The following is a 25370-nucleotide window of genomic DNA, read 5'->3' on the forward strand; positions in this document are numbered from 1 at the left end:
CATTCCGAAACGGACTCGGAGAAGCATATGATTTATAGTTTTACGAGCCTTTTTGTTGTGAAAACAATTCACCGCCAGAACAGTAGATGGCGAAACGAAAGTCGAGCTTAGACAAGCCTACCTCATGAGGTATATAGAATAAGTCCACGCTGGTTTATTTACGTCCTCCCGGCTCCTCACACACAGTGAACGATGGCAACTAACAGAAAAAGGATGTTGATGACGCGACAGTTTTTGCTGAATAAAGTGACACCCAGCGGGTCAAAATGCTTTTGTTATCGTGTCTTAGCGCAGCGGTTCCCCGGTCTTGTTTCCAAACTGCGTTGCTAATTCAACAGCTGCAACAGCTTGAAGCTACACGGAGGCAGCTAGCTCCCCCCAGCTTCCACACACAGTCAGCACGGACACCCGATACTAACTACTACCAAGTGTTTGCTTCTAACCTGACGGTGTTTGAGAAACAGTGTCATGACAGCCGTGGGATTAAAGTCAGCGGGTTTTTGCGCTGTTCCCACCGCAGTTAGCATGGTGGCTAGCCCGCTAGCCCCGTTATCAAAGTTCGTTATAACCGTATGTGACCGTACACACATGCTGTAAGTGCTCTAACCAGCCACCGTCAGCCGGACAACGCCGCTGGCTTAACACACTTGTCACATTAATCATAGAGTCGTAGTTGTGATTTTGGTTTATTGTGATGTAGGGAATGGAACAGGAAGTTTCCATTCCGAAATGCTGGCGTTAGCGGACCAATCACAGCCAAGTGCTATCCGTGGGCTGTCCGTCATTTCGACGTGTAGTGATGAGAGCTGCACGAAAAGCTCTCCGAGGAGCCTCGGAGAGGCACGGAGAGGGCGTTCCACGTTGGAGAGGGCGGTCCTATCTGTCCGTGTCCGTCAAAACGGAGAAGCATACATTGGCCTTAAGTAGACCTATGGCTTGATACAGGCACAGTTGTTTTGTTTTAATGTTTTTGTCTGTAAAGCAATTTGGGTTGTCTTGTCTCAGATGTCAGTTTCTTTCTGATGACAAATCTGTTCTGGTCAGGGATATGTTATGTACCTGTAAGTGTTTGATGTTACAAGCACACTTGCTATTTACCTCAGCCTTTACATTATTGTTTACATTATAGCCTACTGTTACTTAGTAGACTTGTGCCAACTTTTGCACTTTTTTGCACAACATGTCAGAAATGTTAAATAAACATTTACTTTCTTTGAAAATCATGTCTATGTATTTTATTTTTGCAAATTAAAAAAAATAAATAATGAAAAACTTAACAGCCACATTCGGTATTCGGTATTCGGTATTCGGCCAAGCGTTTGATTATTATTCGGCTTCGGCTTCGGCCACAAATTCTCTATTCGGTGCATCCCTAGTTTATTTATTAATTATACCCAGAATAGCACTGTGCAGTCCCCTTAATTTCAATTTAACTGCTCAAAATGTCACACACTCAATCAAAAATACTCTACTTCCCAACGGGGGGGAAGTCCTGGCTCTGCCCCCCAGATTTAGGTCCACGCCAGAATTTAATGTGTTTTTCCCTGAACCATACTGCATCTTTCTACTAAGATTTGTGGAAATCTGTGACTTTTTACTTTACTGTTTAATTTCCATTTTACATAGTTATTCTTCATATATAACCACTTACATCTATTTCTGCTGGGGTGGAGATTAACTTTGAATAGTGAAATCAGACTGTCCATTGCGGTGGAATACAAAATTTGCTATGAAATAAATAAAGTTTGATTTAATCAAAATTAGCTGCACATTATCATTTTCTTCCTTTCATTTAATGCTTATTTTTAACTTAAGTAATTCATTCACACAGTTGAAGGTAAAAACAATCAAATTAATAAGTTACCTTCAACAATTTGTTATCAGATATGCACATTATTTTTGGATCAATTTCACTTCAGAGAAGAGAGGACTATAATTGACAGAAAACACTGGTTTGAAAGAGGAGTCTGCGTACAGTAGGAAAACGGACCTCACTTGACAGCCCTGGTGCTGCTACAGGGAAACTGAGTCCTGCATTATTCAACTTCCTCCTTTCATCTTTATTTATTTTCCATCCCCCTCTCCTCATTCTTTAACAAGGCCCCTCATTCAAACTCTCCCCATCATCTCCCCCCTGCTCCAGGTCTCCCCCGTAGTGTAGGGTTTAACTTTCACCTTTCTATGGTTGCTCCTTTTCATGTGAACCATCTCTGCAATCTCTCACTGCGCATTGCTTTTTTTTTTTTACTGCATTTGAACCATAGTTATGTAAGCATCTGAACAGAGGTAGAAAAAAGCAAATGAATTCTGAGAGAAGAGGCAAAACACAGAATCCATTGTTCTTTAAATGAGTAAGCAAACAATCTTATAAACATCTGGAGTGAAACACAGTATCACTGTGTTAATCAAGGTCAACTCCGCAGTTACTATTGAAATTCAAACTTCCAAATTGGCAAGAAATATGCATGAAAAAAGCAAACTACTGCTTTTTCCCCATTGCTGGAATGTCTTCCACCAAATTAGTCATTTAACATCTGACATTTTCAGTCAGCGATTTAGAAAAGCAGAGCAAAAAACACTGCTGCACTCCAGTGGTATCTTTCCAGGACTCTTTGCAACACTATACTGGACATGCAATGAGTTTTCCCTCTGCTAAAAAGGTCACGCACAGTGGTAAAGGTGTTTTCGATTTGTTTATTAGTCTCTAATTTCTTCCTCCAGAATGCGATGTTCTTTTAATAACTGGCTTCTGTTAACGTTCGCCTCCAGAGAGACACAGGAGAAGAGAGGAGGGAAAGAGGAAAGGAGGGAGAGCTATACAGAGAAGATAAACAGATTTAAAATCAGGTTCATGTCAGAGGGACGATGAGAGCGCAGAGAGACGGGTAAGGAGAGAAACGGAGGGAAAATGAGAGTGTAACCGGATCCTGGATAGAGAGGCTTGTTTTCCAGTCTCACCTACTAGCCTCTTAACCTCTTCCTCTGTCCGACCACATTGTATTTTTAATGAGCTTCTACTCTTCTCCTCTTCTCCTCTTCTCTCCTCCTCTTCTTCCTTTGGATAACCAGTCAACTGGAGCACTGGTCATCCAAAAAGAAAAGGGCAGTAAAACAAACAGAAGGGAGATGACTGATAGGCAGACAGAGAGCTGGTATCTTGATAGAAAGACAAAAGAGTCTGTGAAAGCAGAAAGTAATAACATGCGCTTCTCTTTCTATAAAGATTTACTGAAAGAACTTATTTACCTTGTCAGATCATGATATTTAAAAATGACAACTAATTAATAAATGTAGTTTGTGCTCTTGGTCACATCGGTAACACATTGCTCAGCACATGTAACAATGGTGCTCAAAGGCTTCCTTCACTTTTAACACTACTGAGTCACTTGTCCTCCTTTCAGGGCTCCAAGTATTCTGTATTGTATTATAATTATGTATTATTTTGTCTGCAGTTTAGAAAGTTCATTGCAGTGATGATTAATCATTCAAAAGAATAATATAATATAAAATATCAAGTCGAATGAAATCACGTTTTTGTGACATCTCGCTCATTAGAAAACCACGCTCACTTGGTAATCCACTCCCTTCAAATGAGTCCGATCCCTCATGTTTAAATGCATCAGCAGCCTAATTTGGCAGTTTAATGTACAGTTGAGTATGTGTGCACATTGTGTCGGTGGATTCATCAAGCCTTCCAGTCTCCTGTATGTAAACTGCGTGTTTGTTTGTGTTTATGGGTACACGCATTCTCCCACGTGTTTATGCAATGTGCCCCAGTGTCGGTGAAGTAAAGTGGAGAATTTGCATATTTCTGCCTCCGAATGTGTTCATGCGCGTGTGTGTCTCAGAGGGAGTACGTACCTGTAAGTATGTGCAAATGGATATGAGTTGCTGCTACTGTATGTGCACACATTTGTTTATGTGTGGGTTTGAAGAGCAGCGCACGCCCACATTGACCTGTGTCAGGAAGAAAACATGTTTATGAATCCATACACCTCCTTTTCTCACTTGTTCTACCTCAGATCAGTCTCCATACTGTTAATTTACTGGATGAATGTTAGGTGGCCAAAGAACCACTATACCATTATACAGTCTGTAAATGAAAAAGGGGATAAAGACAGGAGGATATGGTAGGAGAAAGTATAAGGGGTTAGTTTTCTTCCTGTGAACCGGAGGGTTTAGAAGTAGTAATAATATTGATATGAAGTTAAGGTGTACCTTCATATTAACAATGAATTTTGTCCAGGTCATTGGTGGGTGTGTTTGGGGTTTAGTCTCACTTCCGTGATCGTGTGGTTTTCAGTAAGAAAGTTCTAAAAACGTCCTGTATACTACCTGTGTGGCACAGCACGGCAGACAAAATAACCTTAGCAGCTCATAAATCCACGCTCCTCGATCTGTATCTGCTTTGTGTGTAAATGTGTGACTGTTTGGTTTGTCACATCAACTTGAAACATGATAGTATGCCGACCCGTGTTCATGTATCACACTTCAGGTGCCTGATGCCATCCAGAAGTGCCAGCGTGCAGGCATCACCGTGCGCATGGTGACGGGAGACAACATTAACACAGCCAGGGCCATAGCGATCAAGTGCGGGATCATTCACCCAGGAGAAGACTTCCTGTGTATCGATGGCAAAGAGTTCAATAGGAGGATCCGCAACGAGAAAGGAGAGGTACTGTATCTGTTGTCAGTGTGAGCCAGAGAAGAAAGACTATATAAGAGAAAGCAAAAAACTGAAACTGCAATCACTTGTTGTCCTTTTTCCATTGTGTGTTTGTGTATGTGTTTGTGTCCAGGTGGAGCAGGAACGTATGGACAAGCTTTGGCCTAAACTCCGAGTTCTGGCCAGATCCTCCCCAACCGACAAACACACACTTGTCAAAGGTAAACTGGTTGCACTGTTTCATATCCTGATTAACTTATTTTGACATTGCTCTTCATCCCACCAACACATGGTTTTACCAGGTATGAGTTTGGTCCGATTTTTGCGAATGCAGCAAATATGTGATATTAATATGATCAGGGCTGTCGTACGAACAAGCAAAGTTCACCTTGAACTGTGTTGCCCTCATTTCCAATGCTGCATTCAATTTACATGCGTGTGTGTGTGTTTGACAGGAATCATTGACAGCACTATGACAGCGCAGAGGCAGGTGGTGGCTGTGACAGGAGATGGGACCAATGACGGACCTGCTCTGAAGAAAGCTGACGTCGGCTTCGCCATGGTAAGCAGCCCCTCTTTTCTGTTTTATCCTCTGTGTGTGTGTTGTGTGTGTGTGTGTGTGTGTGTGTGTGTGTGTGTGTGTGTGTGTGTGTGTGTGTGTGTGTGCGCGCGCGCGCGTGTGCATGTGTCTTTCTCCTTCTTGTTTGCCTTGTTTTGAAACTAATCTCAGTCAACATCCACAGACGTCTTCCTCACTTATGCAGCATTTCGGGGTTCCTTCTCAGGAACTCTTGCCTCAGGCTGTGTGGATTAACAGCTCCCCCTAGTGGATTTCTGAGCTCTGATTCTCCCTGCAGCAGATCACAGACTGCTAGAAAATATAAAATAAACCAAATACAGCTTCTGTTCTTCTGCAAATCCCAACTTTATAAGTATTTGTTCATTGGCTATATATTTCTCCCCTCAGCAATGAATTACTCTAGATAATGCACTACACCATTTCCTCCTCATCGATTATTGCATAATGCTGTGGTTCCCAAATTATTTTAAGCTCAAGTAACCCTCATCAACACCACTTATCAGTTTCTATTACCACTCAGGAAGTGTGTCCTGCTCCTCCCATGAATAATGAGAGTCCTGTCATCAAACCACCAACACACACTGACGCCCTAATTATTCTGCATCATCATTATCCATCATCAGAGCCGACTCCAGTGTTTGTCCAGTGGCTGCAGAGTTTGTTTTTTGACGGATTTCTTGCCATTTTTTTCTCTGGTATACTGAGGAATTATTTGGGGGATTTTAGAACCACCGTGAAGTGTAACAGAAGCCTGTTTTTGCTTCTGACTGCACTGTGTCTGCACTCTTCCAGGGTCTTGCTGGTACAGATGTGGCCAAGGAAGCGTCAGATATCATCCTGACCGACGACAACTTCAGCAGCATCGTCAAGGCGGTGATGTGGGGCCGAAACGTCTACGACAGTATCTCCAAGTTTCTTCAGTTCCAGCTCACTGTCAACGTTGTGGCCGTCATAGTCGCTTTCACCGGCGCCTGCATCACACAGGTCAGATTACGTGTGTGTGTGAGTGTGGTCACGTGACTCTATATACTGCACATAAGTAGATAAAAAGTTATATGCAACATCCCATGAAAACACAAATCCCAAGAAATGAAACACGGCATTTGATATAGGTTGATACTTTTCCATCTATCATGTCTTTTCTTTATCACCAATAATTTAGCCAATCTCTGTCCTGGTAAAATGTTAGTTCGGGCAGAAAAAGAGTACAAAATGGATTATCCTGATTGGATATGTATTTTTGCAACCTAGTCTGTGATTCAAAATTCAGAGTTATTGAGATTTTTTGAAATTTTTTTACCGCATATCTGCAGGACTCTCCCCTGAAGGCAGTTCAGATGTTGTGGGTGAACCTGATCATGGACACTTTTGCATCCCTGGCTCTGGCAACTGAGCCTCCCACAGAGTCTCTGCTGAAGAGGAAGCCATACGGGCGCAACAAGCCTCTCATCTCCAGCACCATGACGAAGAACATCCTGGGACACGCGATCTACCAGCTCATCATCATCTTCACTCTTCTCTTTGTTGGTACGCGCTGCAATTTTGCTCGGCAGTTCTGCAGCACCGTGTCTTTGTAAAAAGGCAACCACCTATTTGTCTTTTTTTATTGTCCCTTTAGGCGAGAAAATCTTTGACATCGACAGCGGCCGTAACGCACCTCTCCACTCTCCTCCATCTGAGCACTACACCATCATCTTCAACACCTTCGTGATGATGCAACTGTTTAATGAGATAAATGCTCGGAAAATCCACGGAGAGAGGAACGTGTTTGAAGGTATCTTCAGGAACCCCATCTTCTGCACGATTGTTTTTGGCACCTTTGCTATGCAGGTAAGCTGACGCAAATATTTAGATTTTAATGAGAGACTACTTTTTATTGTCATGCTTTTGGAGTCTGACACGTGCTTTGCATTGTGCAGATTGTAATTGTGCAGTTAGGGGGGAAGCCATTCAGTTGTAAACCTCTGAACCTGGAAAAGTGGATGTGGTGTGTTTTCCTCGGACTGGGAGAGCTTATCTGGGGCCAGGTAACATGAAAATACATCTGATCCTCCGTCTTTATATGATCCTGCTGTCGGCATATTGTATCCTCTTTCTGTGCATCTCTACAGTGAGCATGTTGCCTTTCCCTCTTCACCCAATGCCCTGTCTTCTCTATGGGATAGGTCATATCCACCATACCCAACAGCAGGTTGCGTTTCCTGCGGAGGGCCGGCCAGTTGAGCAAGAAAGATAATTTACCTGAAGAGGATGCAAATGAGGATAATGAGGAGATTGACCACGCAGAGAGGGAGCTGAGGAGAGGACAGATACTCTGGTTCAGAGGACTCAATCGTATACAGACTCAGGTGAGAACACAAGTTCACCTCCGATGCTACAATTTGCCTGTTTCACTTCCCAGAACGATTTGCCTGGTTTGATTCTTCCTGAAATAAGAATATATGTATAGACGTTGAAAAAAAGAAGAAGTATGATTTGGTTTTCCAGTAAAGGTACAAAATAAACCAAGTTGATTGGCATGCCTATTTTATGTTTTATTGTCTTATAATCAGTTTCCATCAGCCAATACCTTGCTACCTTACCCCCAAGAAGAAGTCCTATGTAATGTTACGTTATGTTTGAGTAAATGTGAGTAAGTAACAGCCATTAAGTTATTTTATTTCAAGATGACTTATTTAGGTTCATGAAGATTCAGCGTCCTCTCCTTGGCCTCGATGTGAGAGTCAGCGCGGATCTGTGGAAGATCGATGGTGAAAAGCAACTGGAAATATGAATATTCATATATGTTCTCTCTTTAATCAACTCTGCAGACCTATCACTGTGATATTCAAGAGAGTTTTAATCTGTTTAGGATTTGGTGTTATGTTACTTCATCTCAGGGATGGTCCAGGATGAAGCCAACCCAGTCATACTGCAAGTGGCTTGTCTTTGAAACAGTCAAATCACCCAGTGGACCCCCCAAAAAAAACATATTGTACCCACCTCAAGCGGTTTGTGGTGCTGGTTTTATCTGTTTCAGGTTTGAGGTATTTGTGTCTGGGATTTCCAAAATCTAAGTCACTTATTTAACTGAGGCGAATGGAATTTAGTTTTTTCCTTCAGCAGAGAAAGTTAACATCTCTTTCTGAAAAACAGTGTCACTGTTACTCTGTAGAACCCTCTGTTTTCTTGGGGACTATTTCTTTGGTAGAAAGAAGCTCCCATGAAATCTACTCATAGTTACATCGTTTGATTGTGCAGAGTAAGCTGGACTTTTTTTCAAGAGACAAATGCTGCTGATTTAATACTTTGAACTTTCATGCATTCTATTCATATCAGGGTTGAGGCAGTAACCTGAAATACCGAACAACTAAATCAAAAACTTGACCCCACCTATGATAGAGAACATGTTGTTTGTTTTGTATCGTTGTTTGTAAAGTGAGTGAATTTACCATTTAAGTTGAAACATTTCTTTAAGGGGATACTACACTCTGACACCCCCCCCCCCCCCTCCCCATGATGTCATGATTGAGACAATCCCTTTAACCCTCTGAATCACCCAGCATGTCGACCTGTGTTGCCATTTGGTCTTTGTCACTCTGAGCAGCCATTTGTCCTCTCCTGTCCCTCGTCTCCTCCCACAGATTGATGTAGTCAACACCTTCAAGAGTGGCACCTCCTTTCAGGGGCATGGGGCTCTGAGACGCCAATCATCCACCACCAGCCAGACCCAGGATGTAACCAATGTTTCTAGTCCTAGTCACGTGTCCTTGTCCAATGCCCTTTCCTCTCCTACAAGCACTACTGCTGCTACTGCTCCTCCCACTACTGGTCGTGAGTCTGATCTCTGTCAGTCAGCTTCTCTGCTCTCTCTGCTTCAGAGGTGTCATCCTGCTCTCAACGCAAAGTTACTCAAGTAAAAAAAAAAAATATTCTCCAAACAAATTAGTGTGATGGTCTCTGTTTGAGGTTGGCACCTCTGAAGATTTGTCTTTCTGTCTTTTTTGTTTCTTGCTATCTGCTTTTTTCATTTCCTCTCTTCTGTCTTTTTGCTGTTCATGCTGGATTTCAAATTCATCTTGATATCTCCTGCCATGCCTGGGTGTACTGTCCTCTCATTGGTGGATGTCTGTTTGTTTCCCCAGAGTGCTAGGAGCGCAGGACTAAGGGTGATACCCACGGCGTGACATTTCAGGTTGTGAGTTTGTCTCCCTCTGCTCATCCCTCAATCCACCACCATCCCATCCATCAACCCTCCCATTTTTTATGTCTTGACAAACGTTAACGTGAACTAATGACAATCAACTCACCAAGGGAGTGGGTAAACATTCAAGTATAGTGTTGCATTGTTGTGTAACTCCATGAGTGAGTTCGCTACTGATGAGGCAAATCACTCTGGATTGACTTCAAGCTAAATTTATAGGTTATTTAATGTATCCCGCAGCCGACACATGATCTGCAGTGACTAGAAAGAAGCTGCAGTATTCGATGAGGAAGTGTCTGTTTTAATAGAAATACAGGTTCCAGCTGTTGTGTTCAGGGTGTGTTGAACAGCAGTGGAGGGGAAACGCTGTGAAGCAGTATTGTACTCTACAATAATTCAACCTGTCTCGTCGCTTCATACTGTCAGTGTAGCTCACTGTCATGTTGCCATAGTTACGGCCATAGATCCTTTACAGCAGCAGCAGTGTGGTTCCGACCCCTCCCACCCCTTTCTGACACCCCATCAGTGTTACTTGTCAGACATCTTGTCACATGAACTCATCCAGACAGGCTCCTCTTATTATTTTCTTCTGTTTCGTCTCCATATAACCTGCTGCGCTGCAGTTAAAAGACAATATACAGCATTCCCATACACTGTAAAATTCAATATCATCTCTGTACTGTAACAGTACACTGGGGTGCTTAGTATATTATTAATTACTGATTATACAAATAGGAGCATTTCTATCCACACATCTGCCCTTGAAAAAGGGAAAAACTATGATAATAATTCTAATATTTCCTCCTAGTTTGTAATAAAAACATGTTTTGGGTTATACTTACCATCCTAACGCAAAGAGCCAAATTGATTGACAAAAAGCCTAAAATATTCACATGAAAAATGTGACAATTTACCATTTTGGGAGTTGGGATTTGTTTTGGCAAAATTATGTCATCTTCAGACTTTTGAAATTATTAAAAAAATAATAACAATATAATCAACAAAAACAATCATTAGCTATGATCCTTGAAATGTTTTTGTTGCCACTTTGATCTTCGCTGGTCCGTCATAACAACATTTTTGCTTCATCCACAATTTTATTAGCCTTTTTTACCAACATGTCAGTATTTGTTAAGGCAAGTATTTCAGTTGTGGATTTAAACTTTAATAGATTCCATCATATTTTGTATGGATTTTAATTTATCCAGCTCACAAAATCCTTAAAAATGGGTTTGACACAGAATGCTGTTGATTCAAATCAATGTTGCAAATAATTCTATTAGCAACCAAAAGATTCCTATACAACATGTGGACATTATCACAACGCAGTCAGGATTTACAACAAACAACCCTAACCCATAACCACCTACCTGAAGAAACCGACAGATACATGGGGATAGATAATTACTTCATTAATTATTCTACTTGTTTTGGGCCTATACTTGATTGTTTACTTGTGCATGGAGTTGAAAATGTTCTTTGACCGTCAGGCTAATGATACTAAATCTATTATTTTCATAGATTTCACTGTCGTGTTTTGTGTCAGCAGTCTGTGTGCTGGTGTCCACTTCCTCCCCATCCTGTTGTCTTGTTGCATGTTGTTTGTGTTTCGTGTTTACTTCCTGTGTTCATGAAATATGAAACTGCTGCATTCGCTCGTTGTCTCAACGCCACTGTTTTTATTTGGATGTGTTGTTTTGTTGAGAGTGTCACAATGCGATGCTTGTGTTGAACCAACCTCCTTGTGCAGACTCTCTCCATCGCCCTGTGTGGCGACCATGCTTCTGCCACCCTGTGCTTTGTGTGTCTCATCCAGTTTCTGTGTGGATATTGTCCCAGACAGTACTCTGGCGCCTCCAGAAGTTTTTAAACCACCCGATTGGATCTCTCAGATCTAACCTCTTTCCTTCTTACTTACCTCGTCCACAAGATTTCTTCAAACTTGCATGTGATATTCTCCTTTTATTTTTTGCTGTGAGCATTCCATTTATTAACGTGGCTTGTTTCTAGGTATACAGCACATTGGACTAAAGCGTATACTTACAACGAGCGTTTGTGTTGCTTCGTAATTTGTTTTTTTCCTTGAAATGTATGATTTTATCGTGTTTTTTCTGATTATTTTCCTTGCTGTTTACCTTAGTGCACGCTACAGTTGAGTGACTTGTGAACTGTAGTAATCATGTGAAAGCTGAACACAGACTGCAGTTGCCTTCTCTCTTCCTGTTCCTTCTCCTCCCTCACCACCTATTTGACCTCAAATGAGAGCCCCCCCCCTCCCTTCCCCCCTTTCTCTTCCATCCCCCCTCTTTCATCCCGAGGGTCCCTCCTACCCTTCCCTTTAATCTCTGTCCAGATCTCTCATCGTTTTTCCTTCTCTTTCTTCCCTTTGTTACGACAGATCCGCGTTGTGAATGCATTCCGTAGCTCCCTCTATGAAGGCCTGGAAAAACCCGATTCCAGAACATCCATCCACAACTTCATGACACACCCAGAATTTCGGATAGAAGACTCCACGCCCAATATCCCCCTCATCGACGACACGGACGAAGACTCCGCTCGGAGGAAGAAGATCTACTCCAGCCAGCCCACGTCCCCCAACAAGAACAACAATGCCATCGACAGTGGCATCAACCTCACCATCGACACCAGTAAATCGGCTGCATCCTCCGGCCCCGCCAGCCCTCTGCACAGCCTGGAGACCAGCCTCTAACCCTGATCCAAAACCTCAGCTCTAACCTCTCGACCGCCTCTCCTTGAAGTCTGGGTGTGCCTCTCCCTATTTCCCTCCAGACCTTAAACCCAACCTCACACCATGTCAACCCCCAAAATTCCCCCCAGTTCCAGCTGAATTTTTTCCTACAGCCCCCTCAGACCCCAATTTACCACCTTCGCAGGACAGGCCCTGTGGCAACATGTCTCCCCTTCCCCCCCATAAGCTTGAGCTCTTAAAGCTCTCCGTTCCTCTCGAAAGGGAGAAAATCTAAAGTAATACAGCAAGGTGAAAAAAAAACTAACTAGCATACAATCAAAAAAGCGCAGCAGAGCCACAAAACCTACTCAGCCATCCTGCTTTAATGGTTGTATGTGTAGAGTGGCGGCAGCGGTGGTTTGTATGACTATATGCGTGTTAGCATGTACTGTATAAGCGTGCCACTGACTGCACATATGTATGAACTGTGCCCCCCGTGGCACCGGGAGGAGACGATAAGGAGGGAGACACTGCTGAGGAGTGAAAACCACGAAACAGGACAGACTTTCAAACTCCGCTCACACTCCCTCTCCTCAACAATAACACTGTCAATACTGATTATAGTTTAAATTAAATTGAAGAGCATTGTTATTATTCTGATTCTGATTATTATTATTGTTATTATTATTGTTGCTCCTGCATGAATGTACATTACCCAAGTTTTATTTAAAAGGGGTTTTAATTTTATTGGGGTTCTTTGGTTCTGATGGGCTTCGGGCCTCGCGGAGAATCACTACTTTAAAGACGGCTTCTCTGAGCTCCCGGCCTGCGAAGTCCCCTCGTCTGTGTGGCATGAACATGTACCCGCCTGTAAAAAATTATTTCATACATAGACACAGATATGTGTAAGGAGGTGGTAGGGCTCAACTTGCACAGTTTAGTTTTGCACCTGTCGGAAAGAGAGGAACACAAAATAACGATAGCATTTATGGGATATATTCTATAAATATAAATACATATAAATATATTTAGAGAGAGTTTTATCTTTGTTTGTCGGCATGTTGCCTTGTTCCTGCTTCAATGGCTCGAAATACTTTGACTTATTTATGTCTTAAAGAGAATGTAATTTGTTTACAACCTCGTAGAGATAAACTTCCTGGTTTCTAGACGGAGGGAGGGCGAAGCTGACGCTCAGAAGGACCAGAGCTGTGTTGGTGTGTTATTACTGAAAAACCATGTGCTGGAATTTGCCTGCTATCTTGTCAAATAATGTAGATATTTTTAGAGGATTAACAAACGAAAAAGAAACCAAAATATAATGGGATACGTAGTAAATGTGGAATCTTAGTATAACTCTATATGATTGTTGAGATCAAGTTGGAGTGGCTTGCCTTTGGTTTTTCTAAACGGAGGCCTCCTAGTTTGTGACAGAGGGGGAAATATTTAGCTCTTTTTTTCACTACTACTTCTTCTTTTTTTGTGTGTGTGTGTGTTTTTTTTCTGTGCTTCAGCGCTGGCCTGGCTCAGGGCTCGAGTCACAAGCTGATATCAGGACGCTTAAGTGAACTGTCTCTGTTTGCTAGAAGGACTCGATGTTTTACAAATTCTGTGTGATCATCACAAGGCTGCAATCGAGTCATATTAGAAATTTACATTTGGATTCTCTGAATTGCACGTAAATCAGATTTTTTTTGTTTGCTTTAAATTTGAAAATATTGTGCTGTTTATCTTATATTTTGATTTAATTTTGATTTATTTTGCAAATTGTTTTTCCTCAAGAAGGGCATGTGCAACCTCACAAAGCTCTTGGCATATTTAACTTCTCAAAAAGAAAAAGGAAAAACTGACCAAAAAAAAATCACAACAAAAATGGAATGTTGCTTTGACTCTTTTTTTTCTACATACATATATATATATATATATATATATATATATATAGAAAAAAAAGACGTTCCCTTTCTGCACTATCTGGTTATGAATGAAAACTTCTGTGGTGTAATTCTAGATGTGCTTTTATGTGTTTTAACCAAGCTTGTCTTCCTGCCGTCACAGAATATTCCAGTACTCTAGCATCTCGACTGTACTCACTAGTTGTAAACTATTTATCGTGCTTTGACCAATCAGACATTACCAGAGAGAGGTTCCATACAGAGGGCACATTTACCCAGTCTTATTGCACTCAGAAGGACAAGGCCACTTAACTAGTCTGTACTATTGTTATTTCTAATACTAACCCAAGTCATTGGCAAGCATGACGTGATAGGCTCATTATGCAACTTGAAAAAAAACGTACAATTTTTCTACTTAAAAATCCTATATACTACAACAGTATGAACAATCATTTATCTGAGCAATTTTATCTTTTCTTTCTATTTCTTTTTATATCCTCCTCCTCTGTCATTTCCCATCGGATCAGTTCATCTGGAGAGGGTGCACAAGCTTTACCCGTCAGCTCAGGCGTGTTGAAAACGTTGACATGGACCATTGAAATAAAAATCTGTCTTATTTAAGTTGGAAAAACACCAGTCTGGATTCTGATATTCTGCTTAGAAGCTGATTTTAGTTTGTATTTTCCTTTTTCCAATGTTTTAACTTGACAATTTTGAGTTTATTTGTCTGTACAAAAACAAGAAAAACAATAAACAAAAAAAACAAAAACACATTACAAAAGAACGACCTAAGCCAACATTCTCGAAACCACTTTTACATCCAAGAGGACGTTCAGCTTTAAGAGGACGCAAAGACGCAGAGTTTGAAAATAATCTTTGTAAATATACAGCAATGACGAACTCTATGCGGACTGGTGTGAAAACAGGAAACTCTTCCTGACTCCGTCTCCCATCAGGCACCATCATGAGTCTTACTGCCGAAGCAGCTGATTGGCTGTGTGCGATCGATCACTGCTCCTGTCAGAACCACTTCAAAAAGCTCGTGATTACGTTTGAATGAAAACACACGTTCTGTAACAACCAGTGATTATGTTGACGATGACGTCGCTGATGATGATGATGATGATGACCATGATGATGCTGATGATGATAATGATGATATCAATGATACTTTTTGCAATATACTCTCACCTGCCTCGATGTACTGTATTTAGCAGCATGCAGTTTGTGGAACAAAGAAAAAGAGAAATGCCAACAGATAACACTTTGGCATACCATTTATGGGTAAGTGATTTAAGTGTTCATCTTGTTTTTATGATATTTTTTTTATCTATACAATAATTGTAAATAAAGAACTCAATGTCTTTGTTCATTTAATACTATGCAAAAAGTCATGCTTTTCTGATTGTTACCCACCCTTAACCCTGAGCGTGTTGCTGGAATGTTTATGGTCTCAAAAGTCAGTAAAAACAATGTGATGTAAATTATTTTCTAGCTCGAGGAAAAACGTTCAATGATTATTATAATGGTATCAGGAGAGTGATGATGATGATGATGATATTTAACGGTGGTGACGGTGATGATGATGATGCTGATGATGATGATCATGATGAACTGTGACTCTTGCTGCTTGACTGTCCCATTTACTCCACTCCTGACAGGAGCGCAAGTGAAAAACATAATAAAAACCCAAAAAAATGAAAAATTCACTTAATAAATCTCCCAGAGCAGCATGACCCAGAATGATGTGTCCCTACGCCGTGTCACATGTCCTGTTCTCATTGATTGTTCTTCATCAGACGCTTTGACTCGGGTTCATCCTCCACTTCCACTCAGTCGTTTTGAAGGGTTCTGATTGAGGCTAATGAATTCAGGTTTCACTTAACTAGGCAAAGAAGTAGACCGTTAATACAACGTAAACTGAAGGGTCAGTGACATGTTCACTGATGTAGTTGAACCTGTGACAGGACCAACATAAACTAACTAAATATGGATCTGTGGCCATTAGAAATTGAAAATCTGCTTCTTAGAGGTTCACCTCCACCTTAGCAACCAAACAGATCTGCAATAAACTGAATCAACATTTAGCTTAAAATTACAATTCTGCACATGTTGTGTTTTGTTGAGCATAGTGACCTGGGAGCAAATCGACAGATTAGTGTGTTCGTATTTTGTAAGTTTACGACTATACACTGATCACCAACTGCTGTTCCCCTTCGCGGTTTAGTGTGTTAGCGTAACAACTGGCATATTCTATGTTATATAAAGCACGGCAATCAGAGTTTTTTATGTACCGATAATGGCACATAAGAAAAAAGTTAAGGGATCAACCATCCATACAGGCGGCGATGTAGAAACAGTTTCTGTTAGTTCTATTCCCCAAATGTCGACCTTGAATTGGTGCTCAACAAAATTATCAAGAAAAGTTCAGGAAAGTTTTAAGATTCACATTCTAGGGAAAAATTTACTCTGTATATAAGTTCACAGCATCCACTCAGTAGCTGGTGAGAAACTCAGCAGAATCACACAGCTTGAAAAAGCAGATTTGACAAAAGAAGGATTCGCTCAATTTGTTCCTACTCCCACCGAGAAGCTGTCCGGCACAACACCAGCGTGATCTGTGGTTGCAGGGCTCATGCAAGTGCTTTGCTCAAGGGCATCTCGGCAGTGGTGATGAGGGATAGATCTCTATACCCAATTTGACCAGTTTTTCTCATGTTGCCATCATCATGCTCTCATATACTGTATTACACTGAAGGTGACCGACCAGCACGTGCTGCGGCACCTGCTGGTACCACAATATTTATCATACACTGTGTGCATGCTGCTTTAAGATTTTTACGAGCTGTAGTTTGGTTAAAAACACATCAACGTGCTAAATATACTGACTTGATGCCTGCAGCACTAAAGTAGCTTTGTACAGAAGTGATCTCACCCAGTTGAGATGGGGAAAGGGGGAGGATGGCGTGTTAAGAACATCACAGAGTAGCTGCGGCTTAATCTCTCCGTTTAATTTGAAATGGGAGCCTGCGTGTCAGGATAAGTGCGACACTGGTACGATTTAACAGGAGAAGCACAAATCTGCAGAGCTCGATGCCCGGAGTGTGTGTTCCTCAAATGCTGTCAAACACACGGTGGGTGGATGAAAAGTTGTGCATGTCATTAATGCGTGTTTAATTGTTGTAGTTGACAATTCGATCTCTCCTCCTGCGGCAGCGACCAGATTAATCAGTCAGACATAATTACAGCATGTTGTGGGCGATGACTGAGCAGGTTACATAACAAAGGTCACAGAAGAGGTTGTATCTTAGCGTGTGAGTCCACTGGAGGGCAGTATTTCACCAGACAAAGCTGAGACCACTGTGCCTGAGTTCAGATCCCTGGAAAGTGTCTCCTCATCATCACTGGTCTTTTAGAAAACGACAAAGGTCGAGATGATTCACTCTCGTCCTTTTCAGACATCTCAAGATTCTGATGAGTGGTGCAAAGGAACAGAAGAGACACTGGAATCATTTTATTAAATCCTGAGTGCCATCATCTAATTTTTCTTTATTAAGGTTTTATTGTCTCAGAGTCCAGAGCTTGATTAGTGATGGTCACGACAAGAGGTTCCCACATGAGTCCCTGAACTGTTATTATTTGACCTAAAGCACAATTTCAAACAACAAAATGATGAATTTTCCATCCAGCAAACATTTCCTTATTCAAACAGAGTAAAGCCTGCAGTAATCTGGAGTCTGTGTGTGCACCTGATGAATGAAGGTCCTGAGGGGAACATCTGGATCCTCAGCTGCTTGAAGCTCCACATGTTCACCAGCCAGTCTCTAACTTCGACTGTCAGCTCTTAATGTGCTGGGAGTTTTTGAAGAGTAGAGGTTTAGAGTCTTTTCAGCTGAATAACAAAACAGAAAGTAAAAATGAGCTGAAAATCAAAACAAGGAGCTGGAAGGTGCTAAAATGCATCCGAGGGCAGCTGAAGATTGAAGTGATTTGTGGACATGGATCTTCATTACTGACATTGGGTAACAGTTTAACCATGATCACAGCATACACATGAATTTAGTGTGTGTTAATATGTGTTCGTTTTTTGTTCATTCAAAAGCTTAAATTAATTAAAGACATTCTATTAATGAAAAGATGAAAAGAAAAATCCCACTAACATAGTTTTTCGAATAGAAGTTGCTTTAAGCGTGATAGAGTGTGATCAAGGTCACGATAACCACGATGCCACAGGAATATCTGCAGTGTCATCAGTGTAAAGTGCTGTCAAACACACACTGAGCAGACACACACTCAGAACAACGTTAATGAGACAAGAACAACAGGGTGTAATGATAATGGATGGTCTTTGTGTGCAGGTCGACTATTGACCATGACTCTCACATAACAGAGGTGAGGGCAATCCATAGGTATTACATGGACCTGTGTGTACTGTGTCTATACTTGGTGTATACTGGGCAACATTGTGATTAGCACAGTCGCCTCACAGCACGACGTTTCTTTCTTTGAATCGTGGTTGGGCCTTTCTGTGAGGTGTGTGCTCCTTGTGTCTGGGGGGGAAGGGGGGGGGGGTTGATTGGACACTTCAAACTGACTCTAGCTGTGATTGTGAGAGTGGATTGTTTGTCTCTGTGTGTTTGTTCTGTGAAGGACTGACGACCTGTCCAGGAACCTGCCTCTCACCCAGTGTCAGCAGGGGATGACTCCAACTTCCCTGCCACCCTTACAGGAGAGGCAGTGTGCTGTAGAAGATGGATGGATCGATTAATTATAAAAAACAAACAATCACCATCATCATCATCATCACCATCTTCATCATTAGGATTTCATCACTGATCATCATGGCAGCAGTGGAACTTATAAAGTATTTCAGATAAAATATGTTTTACTGTACAGGAAACTTTAAGAAACCTTTTAGGAAATTGCAGACCCCTCATATAAAGCATATTTTTAGATATTTTATTTGTAATTTGAAAGAACCTGACCATATGGTGTCGACACATTTACTTTGAGTGTAAATCCATTTTCACATGTTGCTGCTGCAGGTGTGGACATGTACCTGTCTCAATCATCCAGTGTGATGAACAGAACAGAGGAAACCCAACAATCACAGGTCTCAGTACTTTAGCATTAACCCTGTGTTGCCTCAGCGTTGAGTGTGATAGCATCATTATGCGCGGCTGTGCCTGCTGGGCCGACACAGCCTGTGAATATAGAGTGGGCTCCCACAGCTCGGAAGATTAGCACCCGAGTGCATTCAAGTCCATGTGCGAGGGCCGATTTCCAGGAAGAATGGCCCTTTATTGGGCCCCAAGTTGAATCCTGCTGCTTCCCTTTGGCCCAATAGAAGCCTGCAGTAACTGACAGTCCTTTACAATCAGCCAACACTGGTGGAGGTTTCAGGGGTCTCTTCTTTTTCCCCCTCTTTTCTCAAAAAGGATTGATTTTGAAATTACTCTTTCTCTGCCCAGTGTGTAGATGGTTTGGTATATTTGTGTGCATTTGTCTGAAAAGGTGGGTTTGTGTGTGTGGGTTTGTGCACGCACATACACACACACAACCAAAGACACGCACACACGTGCAAATGCACGTTTGAATGCCAGTTTCTGCAATTGTCTTAATGGGATAAAGGGAGACTATGGTTCCTGTTGGGGGGGAGGGGCCTGTGGGAATGACATGGGAAAACACACACATGTTTTTCATGGCACTAACAGCTACATGTCAGTTGATTCAAAGCAAAGGTGATGTGTGGTTTACTTGTTATATCCCAAATAAAAAATAAATAATAATAATTATAAAATATATTTGTATAGAAACTTTCATACAAGAAATGCAGCTCAAAGTGCTTTGAATGCAATAAGATAAAATCATGCTAAATTCTACAGAGAACAGATTTTAAGTAACAAATACATTTAGAAGTGCTGGCGGGTGTAAGATCTTGTTAAATGCTAAAGACGTTTACTGAACTAGCTTCTCTGATGTCCAGCGGCAGTCTGTAAATCCCTGAAGGAGGGGATGGTGGTGGTGGTGGTGGTGTTGCGATGAAGAATTCACACCAGTAGGGGTCATCTGTGGCCTTCACGCTAAGACACCTTATATTTTAAGTGTTCCAAACCTTTTTAGCTTGTGACCCTCAAAACTAATAAATATCTACTTGCAACACATTGAGTTTGTGAGATACAACAAGTTCTGCCATTGAATTATGTTTTTAATTTGAAGGAGCTTTAAAATCCTTAAGCAAATAATTTGCTAGATCTTTGTGTCGTTAAGATTCTCCTGTTTCCTCTTGTTTTGAACAATGTTGAGCTTTAATTTGTGAAAATATTTCCTTGAGCCAGTGACAGCACTGACACAGAAGAGGTCAGAGGGCGGTGACTGGCCTGAGAGAGATGAGATGTTAGTCACAACCAAGGACAGAGACCATACTGACATTTTTCTTCATATGTATACAAATATCCAAATCCCGCTGTGGTGACAAATGCAAGTGATGACTGGATTATGTTCTGAGACTCTTTTAATTGTCTCAATAAATGTATACACTGGTGTCGTCAGGAGGATGTTCACATGAAATAATCTCTGAAATAAACATCTGTTTTGAATCTGCAGAGTCTATAAGTGCTTTACGGTTAGGGTTATTGCTAGTGTTATGGTTATGGCTATGGTTATGTTTAGGGTTATGGTTAGGGATATTGGTATAGTTAGTGTTTTGGTTTGGGTTATGAGTTGGAGGTTTAGGGTTATGGTTTTAGTTATGGTTATGTTTAGGGTTAGTGTTAGGGTTAGGGTTAGGCTTAGGGTTAGGGTTATGGTTATGCAACGATAAACATACATTTTCCTGCTTAATTTAAAAGTTTAGTTTTTCCGGAAATACCTGAAACAAGAATATACACAAAGATATATTGACTACCACATCTCACACACAAACATGTTGGCTTGCTTGCCCTCTTTCTGCCTCACACACACACACACACACACACACACACACACACACACACACACACACACACACACACACACACACACACACACACACACACACACACACACACACACACACACACACACACACACACACACACCAAACACACCCCTGACACCCTCTGATGGACAGGTCTGTGATTACCTTCCTCCTCCAAACCTCTCAGGTATAATAGCTTCATTCCCCCGCTCATTGTGTCGATACAGAGATGTCAGTCTGCGATAAGTGAAATGACAAAAAAAAAATTCTGCGGAAGACGCGGCGCCAACATTTCATCTTGAGGGAAGAATGAGCTGGAGAGGGGGATGGATGATATTAGTTATATGTGTGATATGTACAGTTAGTCTTCGTCACTCATGGTCCAGTGCTCTCCAGGATGTAGAGAGAGCTCATGCATCAGAAGGCTGTCTGGTTAGTGGTGACACAGAATGGCTGAATGTACAACAGCACATCAGGTCTAATATCATCAGTCCCCCATGAGGAATCTGTGGAGTGGAGGGCTCGAATAAAATTATCATCAAGTCAGCGAACGTGTGATTGAAAATGAAAGTTATCTATTCGGACTCTTCAGTCTACATTTGGTATTTCTGTGATAGAACTGGACTCATGGTCTTGTTGAACCAGACAATCCTCTGAAAGAGAAGCTGTAACCCTTCAACATGCCTCAGGCCTTGCACACCCACACAGGTGTTATCGACTTCACTCCCATCTCAGGTGTGTATGTACAGAAGGTCATTTTTTTTCTTGCTGGTTAGGGTTAGGGTTGCTTGCTTAGTCATTACAGACTCAGATACCTTTTCAACAGCTCAAAAGCAGAATAAGCAGCTGAAGTTGAATGTGATATCACTGTTTATAATGTTACACAGAGAAAATATCTGCCTTCAGAGTATTCGGCATGTGTTTTTGAGTGTGTGCTCTTACACAGGCATCAGTCTGTAGTGGTATTAATATTCAGCAAACCGATATCAACCCTCACAGCTCCATTGGCATGTGCACTGGTCTGCTGTTGGCAGGTCTCACTCACTACTGGGTGGCCTGGTCGGTAGCTACTCAACGCTCCTCCCTTGCCAAGCAGAGAAAGCTCTTGGACTTGCTGAGGAGAGCGGTAAGGTGGGGTCAGAATGTGTGTGTGCTGGTGTGTGTGTGTGTGTCCATGCATGTCTGAGTGTGTGTGGGGTGACTCCAGCTAAATTGCCCTGCCGATTGTTTCATGCTGTTATCAGACACTGTCGTGGTGCTGTTGTGAATGTAAATATTACCTTTTGTCGGACACCAGACTAAGTGTTGCACGGGGATAAAGGAAACCCTGAATTCAAGTGCGGTGAATAGATGCCGCCGATTGGCCGCCGGCAGTTTGTTGAACCTGAGTTTGGGATCTGTTGCGCTCGGCTCTTTGTCTCGCGTTTCCCCCCGGCTTCTTTTCTCCTCACTTTCCCTCGCAGTTTCTTTTTGTCGTTGGTGAAAATTGTGCATCAATGCGGTCTTAAGCTTTCTCAGTGAAGTGACCCGTGTTGAAATGTTCTAGGGGCGGCTGGTTGAATCGCTCAAACAAATTGCTGTTGATATGAAGATGTGGGACGGTGTCTCTATTGAGTTGAGGGTTTATACACTTGGCAAAGCACGACTATCGCAGGGCACTGAATGGTTAATCTGGCTAAAGTTATGACTTAGCCTTTTGTCTGTCGATTTGGCTTCTTGTTTTGAGTGGGCTCAGCGCCAGACATGTTACACACATCAGATTCTCAAAGGAATGCCGTTCATTCCCAATTCCTCTATAGGATGAAGCTGAGCGAAGGTCCAGTCAAGAAACAACCCTGCATGCAAACATTTCTATTATCTGTTTAAACTGCTCCTGTCTCAGATCCAACTCACTCAGCCGACTCCTCCCTGATCAGTCTTCAGTCTTCAGGCTGTCTACACCTCCATCTTTAGTTTTCTACATGACTAACTGTCTATGGGTTTAACCAATGAGCGCAACAGCCCCGACTCCGATCATATCCAATTCAGATCAGGCTCATCTGTGAGTGCAATGCTTGTGATATATTTGATAGCTAAATGATAAAATCCAGTTTTTAACAACAAGTGTATCACAACACCTCAACACTTCAGACACCAGGTCGGGTCAAACCACTGTGTCTCTGCCAAGATCAAATTAGTCATCTAGCAAAATCCTTTATCATTTCTTGAGTAAGATCTTATATTCTTTGCTCAGTGGAGCCTCTCTAATACCAGCATGAACTATCATATCCTGTTCTAACAGAACACATGCATTACCAGCTTATGGCCTTTTGTTTGCAGTGAAATTGAACTCCTGCCGTTTTTGTGTTTAACCCTAACCCTAACCCTAACCCTAACCCTAACCCTAACCCTAACCCTAAACCTAACCCTAACCCTAACCCTTAGTTTTACGACACAAAATGTACTGATAAAACATACACTAAAGACAGTTTATTGTGTGTATGTAACCTGTGCAAACCACAAGTATTTCTAAATATTTCACGAGCACCAATTTATGATGCATTTAATCATCACATGCACACAGAAAAAACGTTTCTCCAACCAGAAATCCTTTTTTTTTGCCTGACATCAGTTGAAAGCTTCTAAAATGTTCATATTAAGGTCAGGTAGATTTTCATGTCAGGAGATATCCCACTCTTCTCCTGCCTTCTCATCATAAAATTATAATGTGGGACAAGAAGCTGAAACAAGAGACTCCTTTCTACCTAAAAGCAGAGCAGCTGTTAGCGTGAGAGAGCTACGACCAACCCGTGGGTCAAACACCACGTCTTTCATATCCCTGAAATCACATGGAAATAATACTAAACTTAACTAGTTAATGTTCTTCCTAAATGTTAAAGTAGTTTGATGTAATTTCTTTTACGTCTGAGGAAAGTTGAAATATGGTTTGGGACGTCTTTGCCAAAATGTATCATGTATATGCTAATGTAATATTATTTCCGAGAATATCATCACATACATGTTCCACTTATGTTTTTTTTTCAGTATTAATAAGCAAACTAATATTACTTGGGTTAAATGCTTCACGTTGGTTATATCATTCATTTCCCCAACAGACTAACGATGATTTTCCACTATATGTTTGGCTGAGATTCGAACATCTTGATAAACCGATAACTTTACAACAAATACAAATGAAACAGTCCGATTTCTTAGTGTTAGTTGTGTTAATGAGGAGTGATGAGCACTGAGAATCTGCTCAGAGCCCGACTACTATAAAACAGACAGTACATGTTGCTGGTGAAGTTGCTGTTACCGTTTGGAGTGAAATCTGTGAAAAGAGCAAACGCTTGAAATGACTCGATGCACTTTTCAGTTCTAAGGGAAAAGATATTTGTTACAGAGATATGTTGATACAAATTGAGCAGTGTTCACAAAAGTGTGATAAAAACACACACAGTTACATAACATCATGTGTGAAGAGCGTGAGACATACGCAGATGGACACATTGATCCACTCTAGTCCTCTCACTGTCCTTTATTTTTTTATTCTTATAGTTTTCATCATTCTTCCCTTTTCTACCTTATTCCCTCCATCTCTGCCTGTAACATACTACAGTTCTTTAATTCAACCTTTTCAATCTCTTTGCCCCTTTGCTCTCTCTTACACAGACTCTCTCGCTCTCTCTCTCTCTCTCTCTCTCTCTCTCTCTCTCTCTCTCTCTCTCTCTCTCTCTCTCTCTGTCTCTCTCTCTCTCTCTCTCTCTCTCTTTGTCCCTCCTGACTTCCTACACCAATGACACAACAACTTTGTGTTCCCTGAAGAACAAGGTGGCCAATCACGGTGAAGCATCTTGCTTGTTCTGGAGTCAGTAGGACGGAGGGATAATGGTTGAGGAGAATGACCTGTTGCCATTTTGTCCGAACACCATCAGTGCTGGAGTGAAAGGGTTTCTAACATGTGCATTGACACAAAGGAGCTCAAACTACACCAGAAAATGTCAGAAGTCTTTTTTTTGTGTTGCTTGACTCACACTCACTGCAGCTGCAGGCAACATATTTAGGAGGAATAGAAACCTCTCATCAAGTATCCAAAGAGTAAAGAAACACGAGGAGCCTGATCCTCTGAAGCTTCTTACTGAGTCTGCATGAGATGATCAGTGTTTAATTCTCATCAAGCGTTCCCGCTCTGATGATGTTGTACAGGACAACATAAATAAAGGACTTGACTTTGCCTGAAAAGCTCAGGCAGGGTTTGCCAGCCGCTTTGGGTGGCCATAGTTTTTATGCAGGGCACTTCCTTTAAGCTTCTAATGACGGGTGACCCTTTCGTGAAGGGACGTTTAGAGACTAGGTCAGGCTTTTAGAGTCAGGGGAGTTCCTTGTGCACCGACACTATCACGCCTGGAAACCAGGCAATCAACTA

The 25370-nt window shown here is 41.7% G+C and overlaps 1 protein-coding gene across 1 annotated transcript in view; it reads left to right on the top strand.

Annotated features, from left to right (window-relative positions):
• The window catches only part of atp2b2 (ATPase plasma membrane Ca2+ transporting 2), a 107760-nt gene extending 92371 nt beyond the window's left edge, over positions 1 to 15389 (top strand). The window contains exons 15-24 of the mRNA XM_053445569.1: positions 4496 to 4675; positions 4800 to 4887; positions 5122 to 5228; positions 6039 to 6230; positions 6560 to 6773; positions 6865 to 7076; positions 7166 to 7273; positions 7412 to 7594; positions 8870 to 8962; positions 11828 to 15389. Of these exons, the coding sequence (XP_053301544.1) occupies positions 4496 to 4675; positions 4800 to 4887; positions 5122 to 5228; positions 6039 to 6230; positions 6560 to 6773; positions 6865 to 7076; positions 7166 to 7273; positions 7412 to 7594; positions 8870 to 8962; positions 11828 to 12139 (1689 nt within the window). The 3' untranslated portion in view covers positions 12140 to 15389. The remainder of the gene's footprint in view (positions 1 to 4495; positions 4676 to 4799; positions 4888 to 5121; positions 5229 to 6038; positions 6231 to 6559; positions 6774 to 6864; positions 7077 to 7165; positions 7274 to 7411; positions 7595 to 8869; positions 8963 to 11827) is intronic.
• The last annotated feature ends 9981 nt before the right edge of the window (positions 15390 to 25370 follow it).

Source organism: Pleuronectes platessa, chromosome 2, assembly GCF_947347685.1.
Source record: "Pleuronectes platessa chromosome 2, fPlePla1.1, whole genome shotgun sequence".
Lineage (NCBI taxonomy): Eukaryota > Metazoa > Chordata > Actinopteri > Pleuronectiformes > Pleuronectidae > Pleuronectes > Pleuronectes platessa.